This window comes from Manis javanica, chromosome 7, assembly GCF_040802235.1.
Source record: "Manis javanica isolate MJ-LG chromosome 7, MJ_LKY, whole genome shotgun sequence".
Lineage (NCBI taxonomy): Eukaryota > Metazoa > Chordata > Mammalia > Pholidota > Manidae > Manis > Manis javanica.
The window spans coordinates 124787391-124803942 of record NC_133162.1 but is presented as its reverse complement, the minus strand read 5'-3'; the positions used below and the strand labels follow the sequence as shown (position 1 = coordinate 124803942).

At 37.2% G+C, this 16552-nt stretch overlaps 1 protein-coding gene across 4 annotated transcripts in view; it reads left to right on the top strand.

Annotated features, from left to right (window-relative positions):
• Window positions 1–16238, top strand: part of CYTIP (cytohesin 1 interacting protein) — a 62761-nt gene extending 46523 nt beyond the window's left edge. For all 4 annotated transcript variants that reach the window (XM_017652900.3, XM_017652899.3, XM_017652898.3 and 1 more), the window contains 3 exons: window positions 2299–2368; window positions 10400–10466; window positions 12875–16238. In XM_017652900.3, coding sequence (XP_017508389.3) covers window positions 2299–2368; window positions 10400–10466; window positions 12875–13341 — 604 coding nt within the window. In that variant the 3' untranslated portion in view covers window positions 13342–16238. The remainder of the gene's footprint in view (window positions 1–2298; window positions 2369–10399; window positions 10467–12874) is intronic.
• The last annotated feature ends 314 nt before the right edge of the window (window positions 16239–16552 follow it).

The following is a 16552-nucleotide window of genomic DNA, read 5'->3' as shown; positions in this document are numbered from 1 at the left end:
GATCTCTCCGCAGTTAGAGATCTGACTCTTTCACCATACTATCCCTACAACCTAATGCCATCTTACTAATCAGTTAAAAGATGGAATTTGCTCGTTTGTTCAAATAGCATTTATTGAGCTTCTACTATGTTTCCAGCTCCATGAAAGGCTCAGGGGTGACAAAGACTCTTCTAATGCTTTATTAATTGTGGAAGGGGATGGATAGGAAAAGCCTGCAAAATAAATAACTTTAATAGTTCAATTATTGATTACTGACATGAAGGAAGTAAAAAAAGAAAGGGAATAGGGTACTGAGTTTAGCTTAGGTGTTGAAAATGGTCCTTGGAGGAGGGGACATTTGAGTAAAGAATTAAATGACGAGATGGGATGGTGGTATGGATCCCAGGTGAGAGCAGTTCGGGTAAAGAGAGAGGTCTCTTGTTTTCAAAATGGGCTTGGCACATCCAAGAGATAGAAAACCAGTATGATGGTGGTTGGTGGATTAGGGGGGGTATTGAAATGAAGACAGAGTTGGCTAGGTGATACAACAGGGGCTCATCAGCCAGGCCAAGTAGTTTGCGATTTATTCTACTTAAGGTTGGTCCTGCATTATCTCACTCGTTCTTCACAGCTACTTTGTGAGGTTAGTTTTACTCATTTATGGATGAAGAGATTGAGGCTTGAATGAGGTCTAGTTAAGATCAACCACTCAGCAAGTGACAGGGTTGGGGTTTGATCATCTGCTCTCAATGTTGGGATCTTTCTCTTAGCTACACCACAGCTGCTCATTGCAAACTGCCAATAGGAAATCTGCAAGGTGCTCTTCCGTGTTCTAGTCTATAACTTGAAAGGATGTTTGTATGTGAGCAGTTTTGAAAGGTGACTGGGGGTGTTAGAGGACAGAGTCCAAATCTATGGATCCTATGAGCTCAGGGTAAAGGATAGGTACCCTCGTGCTCTAGAGAAACATGAATCCATAAGGTAGGAACTATACAGGGTCCAAGAGAAAATGCTGGCAGTTAGAATCAGAAACCTATGTTCCAAGTAGATGAAGTCAATAGATCTTAGGTGGATAAATAAGGAGTAATGGGAAGAGACAAATGGCAATCTAGTGATCAGGAAATTGAGACAGTTTGTACAAATACTGAAGAGAATGACCAATCTATGTCTGTGGCTTTGCACTAGACAGCTAATGCTGGGTAGGTCAGACCAACATTGAGTCATACCAAACAAATTCATAAGGATGCTCACTGTTTCCCGAAGTCAAGACCACACTAAGGAGAAAGCAGACAGTATTTTGGCTTCCTATCGCCTCATTATCTTGGGTATAATGCTATTAGAAAGAGAGGAAAATTGGCTTCCATGTTTAATGCTGTTATTTTACCATTCCTTGAAAAATTCCCTGCATTTTTATAGATAAAGAGTTACGGCTTATTTATCAGAAGGAATATGAACCAATATTTTTAAAATGCTTAGGTATGTGACTCACGTGTGAAGTTTGTTATTCAGATCGATAGCTTAGTAGGCAAATGAAAGCCTAATGTGAACCTACAAAACAAATCAACTCAGAATAGATCAAGTCTTTTGATTTTTAGAAACACATTTGGTATGGAGAGAAAAGAACACCATTAAATTAAGAATTCTAGGATTAAAGTTTTTAAATTTAAAAGGTTTTGGATGAGAGAATCATATGAAGGTTATTATCTCATAGTATTTCTGGTTCTATTTGTTCTAGTTGCAAAATTAAGTCAAACTGCAGAGGTAAAATTTCCTAGATTCCTTGGGAGGAAAGGATTTTTCCCTGTTAGGGAGGAGAGGATTTTTGCCCGTTTCAAGAAATGGCATGTCGGTTCCATTGTGTGAATCCCTAGTGCCTATTGTTTTCATTGCAGAAAACATTGTTTCATTCTTACCACGGTGTCTAAACTCTGGCACATAGTAGATGTCTGACAAATATTCACCAAGTAAAAGATGTGATTCAGCAGACCCGCAAGAATAGATTCTAGTAGAGAACAACTATCATTGCCATATAGTGGCTTCCATAAAATGAGCTACAGTTTACAAATTAGCTGGAATGTTTTCTTTCAGCCACCCTCTCAAGGGGAGTTTTGTTTTTGTTGTGTTGTTTTCCATTTTCTTTCTCTGAGTGTCGCTGGAAGCTTTGACTCAGGTCTACATACTTGAAGTGCCATGAGAATCGTAACACTTTTGTTGCTTTTTAAGTATAGTCTGTGATCAAAGTGTAGCACTCCATCAGGATGGTACTTGTTTGGAAGTATCACTCATGCTGTTCCCTTCCACCCTTTTTCCTTAACACAGGATAGAGACTCTTAATGGAACAATGATTCTCAAAAGAACAGAGCTTGAAGCAAAGATGCAAGTTTTAAAGGTAATTTAATTTAATACAGTCAGGCACATTTTTCATCCCTGAATGTGTGAGTGGTAGAATAAAAATCTATTTGAAGAATTGAAATAGCCCTTGAAAAGGAAATGTCGTGATGAGTTTAAACTGCTGAATTATCAAGAGCCACACAATTACCTTTGCAGGAATATTAAATTCCACAAACTAGTGCAAATCACTTCCTTCCTCCTTCTCTGTGTCTATGAGGCTCAGAAAGGCAACAGGAAGGCGCATCACTTGAAGATCTTTTTATTAATGCACCTGTAGTCTCTCTTGATCTACATTTTGTTTGAAAAAAAAAACACAAAAAAAAAAAGAAGGAGGAGCTTGTCTTCCCATGATTTTCCCAAGTGCTGCATGCATGTGCAGGAGGGCCTGGAATTTTTGCTTTTCCATTGTCTGCCTCTGTGTCCTTTCATTCTGCCACGTTCTCATTACAGAAATTATCTTCTCCTGTGGTTGTCCTTGAATGTACTTTCATTGGCAAACACACTATCAACTCTGAAAAGGAAAAGAATTTGAGTTTCCAGAAGAGAGTGCTTAACACGGGATGCTCTGTGAAAATTCCTTGGGATGGTTATTTGAGGGTCTTAAAAAACCTGTTTGCCAGTTTGGTGAGGATCTGCCAGCCCATGAAGCCCAGCTCCTCACTCATGTGCATGTTCATCACGGCCTCGCAGACCCCTCCTCCAGCCCAGATGACCTCTGTATCCCCATGACTCCCCCTGCGTGGTCATGTGCTACCAGTCTGAGCAGGGAATGCAAGGCTTTCTACTAGAGGCTGGCTGAGCACTCGGACTTTGCTTAGAATAGCTGCCATTTATTAGTTTTCTTTAAGAAATATGCACTTCTGAATTACTGAGCCCATGAGGGTGGAGTTCTATGTTCATATTTTACCTTGTATTTTCTTCCTCCGCATCTATATCATCAACTTCTTTGATAACATTGGTTTTATACTTTTGCCAGTTTGCTTAACCCTGTGATATTTTCAACTGACTTATATAATTCTTTGGAAAACAATCCTCTTTTCAGATTTAGATAGGAAGTGAATTGCAGTTATAGAATAAATATCAATTGATGTCTTTATGTTTTTTCCAGTTTTCTTACATCAAACACAGGATCTTAATCTTTTAATTCAGGTCTTTTATGTACTTCAAAAACATTTTGTAATAAATTTATTAATATGTTTTTATATCTTTTTTATGTTGTGTACTAATTTTTTACATATCTTTTATCATAGTTATTCTTATGTATCTTCTCATTTTTCTTTTCATAATAAATATGAGCTTTTACTTCTAAAAATCTTTTAATTTTTTTTACTGATCTTCGTGTAAATTTTTAAATCTAGTAGTCTTGCTGAGCAACTTTTATTCTAATGATTTGTAGATTCTCTTAGATTCTATTTAAACATAATATCATGTGCAGATAACAAAAGTTTTGCTCCTTTACCCTCAGTTATTTAATTAATTTATTTTTCTTTTCTTATAACATTGTCTAAGACTTTCAGCATATTGTAATTAGTGATAGGCTTATTATTGACTTTGAGGGAAATGCCTCTAACATTTTATCATTACATTTTTGTAAGGAGAATACAGTACTTTGTATTACACATAGATTTTTAAAATAGTCAATTTGTTTTTGCAAAAGAGATAGTATTTGTGAACATCTTTCTTTTCTTAAAGTATAACTGGCTTTTTCAGCCTTTTGTAAAAAAAGGAAAGAAATGTTCAAAATAAACTGGTGATGTTATGTAAGTGATAAGATAGGTTATATTTCATGGAATAATGTATTATCTTACACAACAGAAGTATTTCATGCTTCTAAACAATTTGTGTCCTTTGAACATTTTCTCCTGAGGCTTTAATATACATACTTAACTATTATTATTTCTAGTGATGTATGAATTTTTTCAATATCTCCATCCTCTCCAGAATGTCATGAGAATCTTAACATATTTAAATGTCCATTTAAAATCCTATCCTCCTTATTATTGCTTTACATTAGAGAGTTTTGTCAGTTTTTAACATGAAAACATAGTTTTTTTTCTCTAAATAACTGGTAGTGAACAAATATACTGACCTGTTAAACTCATGTTTTCTGTTGTCTCCTGCATTCTGTTTCTTACCTCCGGCTTTACTTTCCTTCCTTCTGAATACTTCCTCAGTGAGGGTAAGTAGGTTCTTCTCTGTTGAAAAATGTCTTTATTTCCACTGCTAATATTGAAAGAAAGTTTTGCTAGATAACGGAATTATTCTGTTGATGTTTTGCCCCCTTAGGATTTTGAATGTATTGTTCCTTTGGTATTTTTATTCATGACAGAGCTCCTAATTATTTATCCTTTGTAAGTAATCTGAATTTTCTGTGTTTTCCTCTGAAAGTTTTAAAGTTTTTCCTTGTTACACATGAATTCTTAATACATCCAGAACTAATCTTTCTATATAGTATATCAAGGAATCCACCTTTATTTTTTCTTCTTATGAATACTCAGTTCTCCCAGTGCCATTTATTTTCCAATTATTTTCCTCCATCTGACGTGCAGTGAAGCTTCTCTTTTTAAGCAAGTTCCATATAAGCATGGATTTTATTATAGGCTTCCTATTCTGATCCATTGGTCACTTTGTTTATCTGAAACTCAGTTATTATACCCTCATAATAAATATTGGTAGCTGGTTGGGCAAACGTTCCAGGTTATTTTTGGTCCTTTGATCATCTGTATAAACTTTAGAATCAGATTACAAGTTCCATAAATGAATGTTGGAGGTAAATTGATATCACAACTTAGATCAATCTGAGGAGATTTGACATCTGAATGGTATTGAGTTTTCTTAATGATTGAAAATCTCACCATTCTTGTTTAAGTCTTTTAATTAAATCTTAAAATTTTATGTATAGATCTTATATCTTTTGTTGGATTTATTCCTTTGTACATTATGATTTTTGTTATAGTTTCTTATAAAAATAGCTATTTTGATTAAGTTTAGTGTATAGATATGTAACATCAATTTTTCTGTGCTGCTATTAGGTTCAAACTAAATTAAACTATTCATAAACTATATACTTTCTAATAAATTATCTGTAGATGATTTTGGGTTTTCTATGATGATAATAACTGCTAAGAATGACATTAAATTATTTTTCTTACTTTACGGTGCTGGCTAGGGCCCACAATACAGTGATGAATAGAAACTGTAATAATTGGCATCCTTATTTTATTCTTGGTTTTAAAGGGAATTCTTCCCATTCTTTCCCTATCAGAAATGAGCTGTCTCTGTGAACCATAGTTTTCACATTGAGGAGGCTTCCTTCTATACTAAGTTTACTGGGAATATTTTTAACGCTTGTAAATTTTATCAAGTACCTTTTTCTGTATGCATTAAGATGGTCTTGTTTATTTATTTTTTAAAATCTGTCAGTATGGTTAATGACACTTAAAGATTTTCTAATGTGAAACTACTCTTTCATTTCCAGAATAAACCGCACCTGGTCACAATTTGTAATCATTCTTTATGTACTTGTAGATTTGCTTTGCTGACATTTTATTTAAGATTTTTGAAGGTAACTTCATTTACAGGTAGAATGGCCTGTAGTTTTCTTTTCTCAGACTATCATTCTTTAGTCTTGGTATTGTGTTTACTGGACTTTTAGCATGAGCTGGGGAGAATCTTCCCCTTTTTATTCTCTGATAGAATTCTTGTAACACCAGCTGAGTCATCTGGGTTTGGGGTTCTTTCTGGTGAAGTACTTCTGACCTCTGCTTCAGTTTCTGTACTAGTTATAAGACTACTCGGATATTCTGTTTTGTTTTGTTTTTGGAGCCAGTTTTATGGAATTAAGTTTTTGTGAATAAAGTTTTCAAATTTTTATAAAAAGATGATGATACAAATTCTGTTCTCATCTTTTTCTCTCTTCACAACTGTGATTATGTCTCCATTTTTGTTTGTACTACTTCTTAAACCTTTTCTTATTTTTTTTTTCCTTGGCAATTTTCTTTAGAACATTTTCTATTTTTGAGTCTTTTCAAAAACTGGTATTTGGATTTGTGTTTTTATCTGTTTCTGGTTGCTTTTAAGGTGTGCTTTTGTCTTTACTCATTTACCGTTGCACCATAATGTGATTAGGTCTAGATTCATTTCGAAATCTGTGCTTAGAACTTGCAGTAGCCTTTCAATCTAATGACTTGTGACTTTCTTAAGTTTTGGGAAACTATCACCTTGATCTTTTTGAATATATCTGGCTCACCATTCCTCACTTAATTGTCTTCTGGAATCCATATTAGACATATTTTAGACTCTCTTCATCTACATTCCATGCTTCCTAACCACTCTCTCATATTGTGTATCACTTTACCTTTGTTTTATTATGTTCTTCTTAAATTCTTTAGTAGCATCTTCAGTAATATCATCTGTGTTCTGTACAGGATGTGTTCTCTCCACTGAGTTTTAAAAATTGAGTAACTTTTATTTCTCAAGTAGTTCTTTTTTATGTCTATCTCTTCTTGTTTTATTTGTTTCAAATTTCTTGTCCTGATCAGCACTGATTTTCTTTCTTCCTCAGAGGATTATAAACATTCTTTAAAAAAATTTTTTTTTGGATACCATTGTATGTTCATTTTATTTGGAGCAACTCCATGTGCTAATTATCACTTTGGTTGTCTTTTTTTATCATTCAAGCTTTGGAGTTTAGATCACCCGCTTCCCTTGTATGATGGCTTCTCTGTTCCTCTCAGTAGGATAGTTGGGCGGTTGCTTTAACTCTTCACTTAAAGATTCCCAATCTAGAGCCAGATCTGGCAGCTGGAAGCCTTCCCTGGAGGCTCAGTGTGTGCTTGGCTCAGGTCACAGGCTATGTTTTTGCACTCTCGCCTCTTGGCACAGGCTCCACATGAGCGACTGCTGCCGTCAGCAGTTTTCCTCAGCCTCCTTTTCATGGTGGCGGAGCTCTAGCTAAGGTTCTTTTCTCGAGCAGAAACCTTGTCTCTGTCATCCGCTTCAGATAAGTGCATTTGAACTACATATGACCACGGGATCCAAATCCTAGCTAATTCTCTCTGCTTCCGCACGTCCAGCGGACCTTTGGGTGCACGCCTGCTTACTTTCTTTCATTTCTGTTCCTTTTCTAATCTTGAAATTACGAGATTTCCAGTTCATCTCTTGAGCCAGAAATGTCTGGGTCTGACTTATAACCAGGGTCAGGCTGGCTTCCCCCTCACACAATGACATTTAGTCTGTGTGTCCTCTTAAGTGTGCTTTCTATCCCTTAAAGACTCTCTGTGGAGCCACAAGCTCTTTAGAAACAGTGGTCCTTTCCGAGGATTTTTTCAGGGATTCCCTTTCTCATGACCTATGATTCAAATGTTGAACATGAAAACAGCACATCCAATGTGCTGTCTGGGGAAACTATTTTTTAATCTAGCTCTACTATCTAGGGGATTTGTAGCCCTTGAGAAACATTTTGCTACATTGAACCTTTGTTTTTCTGATATGGACCTTTTAAAGACAGTTAAGAAAGTTCAACAGCATATTATCTGTGAGAGTGCCATACAATTAGTTAAGTGCCATGGAAATGGTTAACTATATATCTCATGTAGGTGGAGAACATTAGAATTATATCAAATACAAAATCATCTCTGATAAATTGAGTGATGCTTTAGGAAGCCATTCTTTCACATATTCATTCAACCAGTATTTACTGAGCAGCTGCTATGTAGGTATTGAGCTAGGCTCAGTGAATTGATGCGGCCCATTATGGTTAGATATCAATGTGCTTTAATCTTCTAACAGTGAGAGGTTAGATTTGTCCAAATATACAACTGTGATGTTAATAACAGGCAGAAACAGACTCAGAGAAAATTAGGGCCACTTAGGTATAGACTAAAAAGTTTCAGTCACTTTGACACATCTGCTCTTTTCAGTGGTATTTTCTTGGTTTAAGTGACGACATACTTAGATGACAGGGCCAAATCAACAGATTATATATTTTAAAACCTTTATTTTCACAGAAATGAACTATTTGGCAAGCCGTGACTTTATATTTTTACACTTACAGAATTTATGAAGAAATACAGCTTCCTCTTTTCTCTGTGTTTAGTCTTGGCTGTCAGCCTATCCTTGTGCTCCTCTACCGGACTCTCCTCGCTTGTAGGAGACAAACCTTTCTAAGAAAGAAGAAAAAGGTTGCTATACAGTAGTCCCTCCCTCCACCTCATGCCAAGACCCCCAGTGGACGTCTGAAACTGTGGATTGTATCAAACCCTATATCTACTGTTTTTCCTATACATAGATACTAATGATAAACTTTAATTTATAAACTAGGCACAGTAAGAGATTAACAGCAATAACTAATAATAAAATAGAATAGCAAAACAATACACTGTAACAAAAGTTATGTAAGTGTGATCTCTCTCTGTCAAATATCTTATTGTACTGTACTCATGCTTCTTCTTTTGATGATGTGAGTTGATAAAAACACCTGTGATGCGATAAAGTGAGGTGAATGATGTGGGTAATTTGATGAGGGGTTAGGCTACTGTTGACCTTCTCATGACACCATCAGAAGGAAGATCATCTGCTTCCCAGCCACGGATAACTGAAACCATGGGAAGTGAAACTGTGGATACGAGGAGACTACTGTTTATGTCAGATCCTTGCTAGTTCGATGCTCCTCAGGTCTCTAACTCTGCCCTTCATGTGTCTACAGGTGCACACAGATACCAAGAACTGTGATCAGGTAGTTGAGCAGTCTTATAGCCATATAAACTATATTATAGTATAGAAAGAGCATTGAATTAACCTAGCCAGGCATTTTCTGGCTTTGATTTCACCACTTACAGATTGTACTGGCAACCATAATGATTGCTGCTAAATGTTACTGTTATCAAGGCTTGGAAAATCCTGCCTGGTGGCTATTCAGTTGGAGAGCTAAGGAGCCAGCTGTTTTTCACTTACGCATTTAATGACATTCTTGTAATTTTATTTTATTTTCCTTAGACCTTCCTCTTCTAATTGTGCTTTTTATCCTTCTTCCTTTTTAACCTTCATCTGCCCCTCCCAGATTGCTTTTTTACAAAGGGCTGTTTGTTTCCAAGTAGGCTGCTTTTCCTTTCGGGATAAGTGTACACGGGCAAACCTGAACTAGGCCACCTTGTGGAGCTTGCTGTGGGGACCCGGAATGGCAAACAGGGCTAGAAGAGAAGACACCAAGCAGGAGGGAGAATGGGCCGTTGGCTGTGCCTTGTCAGATGGCTTCAGCCTGGTTTGGTTTCAATTCCCTTTGCCTGAGAGCAATCAGTGGGCGAGGCCAGGCCTCACATGCAGTCTTGACCATGAGAGCAGCCGCTTCATTCCCACCCTGGGCCCCTGTTCCCACGTGCTGGCAGCTGACAAGTTAAGAAGTCAGGGTGCTTTACAGTGTTCTAAGGTTAGCCCTCCAAGGGAGCCTCCCAAAACAGGTCAGCGTCTCCTTTTTTGGTGTGGAGAATACATAGATGTCCAGAGAAAAGATTGTTTCAGTACCCCAGGCTTATAGGATGATGACGGTATTTATTGAACCTTTTCTGCCTTCTAGTCACTCATGTGCACAGTTTATATCTACCAACTCATTTCATCCTCATCTCAATCCCAGGGTTTAGGTTCTATTACTGTCTTTATTTTACAGGTCAGGGGATAAGCCTAGAGTGTATATTCTTGCCTAAATAGCTAGTAAATGGACACAAACTCAAGCAGTCTGGTTTTATATTTTTAAAAATAAAAGTGTATAAATGCAATTGTTTCTATTGTCTATTGTATCTATTGAAACAAAGTCATTGTTTCAACTTGTTGGTGCTTCTAGATTATTTTTTGACAAAGTAGTATTCCCAATATCCCTCTTTTATACAGAAAAAGGAATCTTCCCAATGAATAGGCTGGGTTGTTGGTGTTAGCAAGAAAGTACAACAATCTAATGAGCTATCTCAACACCTAGAAGTATTGCTATCTGCACTGGGGTTTCCTAATAATTAGCACTTTTTTTCTTCTTTCTCAGCAAACCCTGAAGAAAAAATGGGTGGAGTTCAGATCTCTGCAGTTACAGGAACAACGCCTGCTTCATGGTAAGTGTAATTTCCTGCTCAGAAACCACAGTATAGTTCATCCGTTCAGTATTTCTGCTTCTAAACTGTTTTAAGATTATCATCATTATAAGAATTGTATAGCATGGATCCAGAATGCTAGTCTGTGTGCCTCTGGCATGACCTTTGGAGTGACCTGTGTATTTGGAGGAGTACTAAGTCAAGTCACGCCCCCTCCTCCATACACATAACATACGTACACAAAAATATGTGTGTGCATGCTTGCAAGAGGTACCTGGAGATTTTAGAAGGACAGTAGAAATGACTGCCTGATTTCCCTACTACTTTAGCAGATTAATTAAATTCCTGAGAATGTTCATGGTTGTGCAGTTCTCAGAAACTATTGAGGTTAGGATGGTAGCATGCTTCTCAGGAGGAGCTCCTATCATTGCTTGAAATGTGTAAGTTACATTAAGGCAGACAAATCCTTCTTTGTGCGCCCCCAAGCCGAAAACAGACGTGTGAATGATCATTAATCGTCAGGAAATGCATAGCTCTTGCCATTGTATGGCAAGTGAAATCTAAAGGGAAGGGTTCAATCTAAAATTTGTTGATTTGACATTTGCTGTGTGACTGGTGTAACCTGAGGAATGAACTTGTATGTATAAATAATTCACTGAAAGCATTAGCTAGGTTGGTGTTAAATATAGGTTATATCTTCTTCAGGTCATATCAAGCTAAAGTCTCTATTTATGACCTAAAATATCTGTTGAAAGTGATAGTCTGTTTACTAGAAGAAAAAGATACATTTAATTATTAATTAAGTATTAATTTATAGCTTAGAGGTTTGTGTTTAAGTTGCATTATTTTTTAAAAATGAAACTTATGTGTGAATTACTTCTCTATTTTATGTTTTTAAGTTACTATTTTTTAAAACTCCGTAATAGACTTTTTGGGGGTCTGAAGTTTGCTTAGCAAGCAAGACAAAGGTACCAAATCCAGCCACTGTGTGGAATTCTGTAGACTTAAGGATGTTCGGAAAACCTTTGCCTCCACTTTTGGAGCATCCTGGAGCAGAGATGGGGTTTGGCCTGTCAAGTGTAGGCAGTCCTGGGGTCCCACAGGAATGGCCTTGTGTAGACAAAGTCCTTAGTTTGGGAGCAAGGAGATGGACTGACTCCTCATGAGGCCATCCTTGTACACATTTTTTGAGACTGAAGGAATTCTTCTTTTAGTTTATTTTTTCTAGACCTAGATCAATATCCAGGGCATGAGGTTGTGCAAGGCAACCACTCTCCAGTCAAAAGAAATTCATCAACTGATTGCAGGAAGGAGTAAAGCAGGTTGGATTAGCAACAAGGAAAGCCTATGACTAGCCACTGTAGGGGTGGCTATCCTGAAACGTGCAGATCAAATGGAAAAGTAAACAGTGTCTTTTTATATTGTCAACCAAGGACAAAGCAGAGGGAATCAGCACAAAACAAAACCACTTTTAAGTGTGCGATGTTCTATTACTTCTCCCAAAGCAGAGTCTCCTACTATGCCTTTCTCAGCCCAGTGTTTCAAATGATCTCCTTTTTTAGCAACACACCAACAAACTTAGAACAAGCACAGAAACAAGTGGGGTGTGATCAGATGTGGGTGCATGACAGAGATTTGAGTTTGGAGAACTCAGCTGTGGGTTTTAAAAGGTTGATGAAAAAACTCATCTAAGAAGACAAAATTCAGTTTCATCAAATGAATTATTTTTGGGGGACAGGCATGTTTTCTGATACAGTACCCTTCAACAACATTTCAGTAATAAAGTACTCTAGGAAAAAATTTGATATTAAGATTGAGGCTGGAAGATATCCTTTTGGTTTTAAACACCTTTGAATTCTCTATAATCAGCCCAGAGGTTCAGGCTTTATAACTGCTTCCTATATACTTTAAATGATGTTATAAGTAGTCTTACAATTTTTAAAGGACAATAACTCAAAATCAGAGGAGCTAAATGGAGGCAGTCCATCAGACAGCACTTCCCCATGTATGTTCTTCAAAACTCCATTTCTGTGAGAACTTTAATAAAAGGTTTTAGGGCCACCTCAGTTTAAGAAATGATTCTTTTGGAGATTCACAAGTCACACTGGCATCCTGTTGGATGAGTTGAACCCTTCTCCTATGAAGATTCTTGTTTAAATTGATTTAATCTAATATTACCATATTGCTGACTGTGGCCTCTTTTTATGTGGAAGCTAGTCCATGAACGATAGTTTGGGAAATGCTACTATAAAGTTCATTAGGTGACCCCTTAAACAGCTACTTAATCATGCAAGTCAAAGCTCATTAAAAAAATATTATTCATCTCTGCTCTTTGTTGTACCCTTTGAAGAGAAATTTTGGTGTCTTTACCTGTAGGGAGTGATGCTCAGATCCATTGCACAGCGCAGACTTTGTTTTCTGCATTCTAGGTGATGCATCTAACTGCCCAAGTTTGGAAAACACGGACGTGGATGAATCAACTTTGTTTGGAACCCTGCCTGGGCCAGGCCCGGCCCCGCTGGAGCGGCATCGGTTATCCAGTGCGAGCAGCTGCAAGAGCTGGTTGAGCTCCGTGACCATGGACAGCGAGGATGGCGACCAGACCGGTGTGTCCGAGGACTCGAGCAGGGGAGCCTTCAGCCGGCAGACGAGCACCGACGACGAGTGTTTTGTCCCCAAAGATGGGGATGATCCTCTGAAGAGGTCTTCCTCGAGGAAGAACCGGAGTGTTAGTACCGCCAGCAGCGGGTCCCTGTCTCCCTTGTGGGAGGGCAACTCCTCAAGCCTGTTTGGGACCCTGCCCCGGAAAAGCAGGAGGGGAAGTGTCCGGAAACAACTCTTAAAATTCATCCCCGGCCTTCACCGCGCTGTGGAAGAAGAAGAGAGTCGCTTTTGATGGGCCGTGATGCCCTTGGTGTTTGCTTATTTCGGAAATATCTTTAGACTCGTGCAGCGCAACTCCACTAGTGGGAAAGTGCAGATGGACTGCAAAACTGACATCCCGTGTCCTGGCAACTGTGACCTCTGTTTAAATGTTTGTACCATTATTTTTTTTGCTTGTTAAGTCATTTTTCCACTAGGACAGCTCAAGTTCTAAGCAGACAGAGAGGAAACTAAGTAATAAGTTTGATACTATATATAACAAGTTAAGGCAAGTATCTGATCATTTGAATGCTGCCTCTGAAGGCAAGAGTAATATTTATTTTCTAGATTATCCATGTGAAAAAAAACAGAACGTTTTGGAATCAAGTGTGAATAAAAGAGAGACAGACTATAATTATTTGAAATGGCTTCCATAGTCTAATTGGTAGGTTACAAAAACTATTTGCTTCTGAGGAGGCTGAATAATAGGCAACTTTTAATCTTTCTGTTCAAATCTAGGAAGGATCATAAACAAAGGTGTCAGCACCATTTCTCACTTCCGCAGTGACAATAAAGTGAGAAATATAAGATTTAATGAGGGCTTAATCTTCATGAGAGCAATGGAAGGATGTTATCTAAAAATGTGCTGAGGAAGATTATAAGGTCTTTTTTATCGGCAGCCCAAACAAAATGGGTGGTAATGTCATTCTTACCTCATTCAAATTTTGTTCTCCCTAAACATTGATGACAAGCCCAGAACCCTCAAGATCCTATAGTTTGTGGGGTTTTTAAAACTAAATGTTTAAAATTTGAGAAATTAGAGTCGGGAAAATGATGTTCCTCCTGGAGATTTTTTTCACATTACTCCTCACTTCATAGTACGTATTCCAAATATTGCCTCAGCACTATTTTGCCTATTACTTATGTTAGTATCACGTTCCTTATAGCCTTGCAATCACATGCTTATTCAAAGCACATTAAAGTACATGATTTCTCTATTTTGATGATACAATTGCTCATTACCTCTGTTCTAGAGTTGAGTAATTCAGACAAGGTAACTAATAGTCCTTACAGATTTTGAGCTGGGTTGTGTGTGTGTGTGTGTGTGTGTGTGTGTGTGTGTGTGTGTGTGGAAGCGTGTGTATGTGTCTGTGTGTTTGGGGAAAATAGAGACATTTGATAGTCCACTTTGGTGACTACACTTAAATAAACTGAGTAAAGAATGAGTCATTTTGAGGGGAAAAGAAAGGGAAGGTAAGGAAGCTTGTAGGGTTAGAAATAAATAACAAAAGAAAATAGAAGATCTCTTATTGGGACCTGCTTTTTATTAATTCTTTGAACTCAGGAGCATTCAGTGGACCCTGCTTGAGAAGCATTCACAGGAAAAGCAGAGGGCAGCACGTTTCACAGGAACTATAGTAACCCTGTCTACCATTTACTGAATGCAAGTAGGTTAGAGATGATTCCCATGAGATCTCTGAAATCACCCTGTACATACGAGTTAGGTGAACAGATAAGAAAGCAGGCATTCAAAGTTTCTGTCATGGTCAGTGGCCATGCTGAAATTGGAAGCCAGTTCAGTAAGCCTGTTCTCTTAGTATCTCTAAACATTGTTTACTCTTCTGCTGGTTCCGTATAGTTACAGCCAGAGGACCCCCTCCCTCTTCCCCCAGGAATACTTAAAATGCACAAATATAGGTACTGTATCAGTGAGGAAATTGTCTTTGGTAAATAGGAAGACCAACATATTTAGTATGACTCTTTCTCCTAGTCTCTACAGGCAAGTTTTCAGATATAAGCACATTAATAACTTCATTGTTAGCAATACATTTATGTTCAACAAGGGTTTGCAAAACAGTCATAATTAAACTGATATTATTTCTCATTGCAGACGTGAATTATCATGTTGAAGATGTCCTTACATGAACACAGCATTTCTTGTTAATCCTATTTTGTCAGGTCTAGGGGAAAGACATGTCACATCTATTTGGGGAAGGATGACTTTAAGGTGTTCTATAGTGTAAACAATGTTTCAAGAACTTCCACAGATGATCTGGGAAAGCAGAAGATAAGTCATTTGCTTTTCTTGTGGCTTTACCTACTAAATACAGTGTAATGCTTTGTTACAGTAAACATCAAACCCTACAAAGGGCAGAGATGGGAGAGAGCAAGTTTCACTGTAATCTGTGATAAGAATTAGTGTCAAGAGTTGGCTATGTTCTGGAAAAAAAAGCAAAGCACTTTTTAACCAAAGTACAGGAAGGAAAGATATATCATGTCTTGGGTGTTCACAAGTTGCAAGAAAACCAGCTGTTGTTTAGTGGAAATGTGGGTAAATTTCTCACAGTAGAACTTTTCAGATTGAGACTGACCTTATTGGGGCTCTAAGAGATTTTATAAACTAATCCAGCAATGGTTCACTTTGATGTAATTTACTAGGTAAAGGATTGAAAAGAAGGTTTTTTTAACCCCAAAGTTGTCAAATATGTAATATGGACAAATTGAATTAATTGGCAATTTGTTATGAAAATGAACTTTTCTAGTATGACACTGATAAACCAAATTCGAATCAAGCACACTGGGAGTTAGTCTGTTATGTGGTTAAAGAAACATCACCATGTCAAACAGGTGGGAACTATATTTTTTGAAATGAACTTTAAAAATCATTTTCTAATTTATAATACTTTTATATTTTAATTGCACATACAATCAGTATTAAAAACCTAGTCTGAATGGAAGAAATCAAACTGGGACATAGTTTGTGTATTGGTATTGATCATAAAATTATGTATTTGTGGATATATACAACCTAAGTACTGTAAATAATACATAACAACTATATTGAACCCTTTAGGTCACAAAATTATTGGAACTTTAGTTCCTTACAGATCTATGGGCAATAAAAATTTGATTCCTTTCTGAAATAAATAATGCTTTTCTTCAATACCAGAATTTTCTTCTCTCTCTCTCTCTCTCTCTCTCTATTTCTATCTCTATCTCTGCCTCTTTACCTACCTACCTTAAATAAAATGTTTTCAAAGCAGATTTTAGAAATCTGGGCTGACCTTTTAACACTTACCTCTTTAAGGTTCTTAAAGGCATTACCCACTTAATGGAGGCTTTGTATGTATATTAGTTTTCGGTTATTTAACAAATTACTATAAATTTAGAGGTTAAAACACATTTATTATCTCAAAGTTTCTGTGGTTTGTAAGTATTGGCAAAGCTTAGCTGGGTTTGCTCAG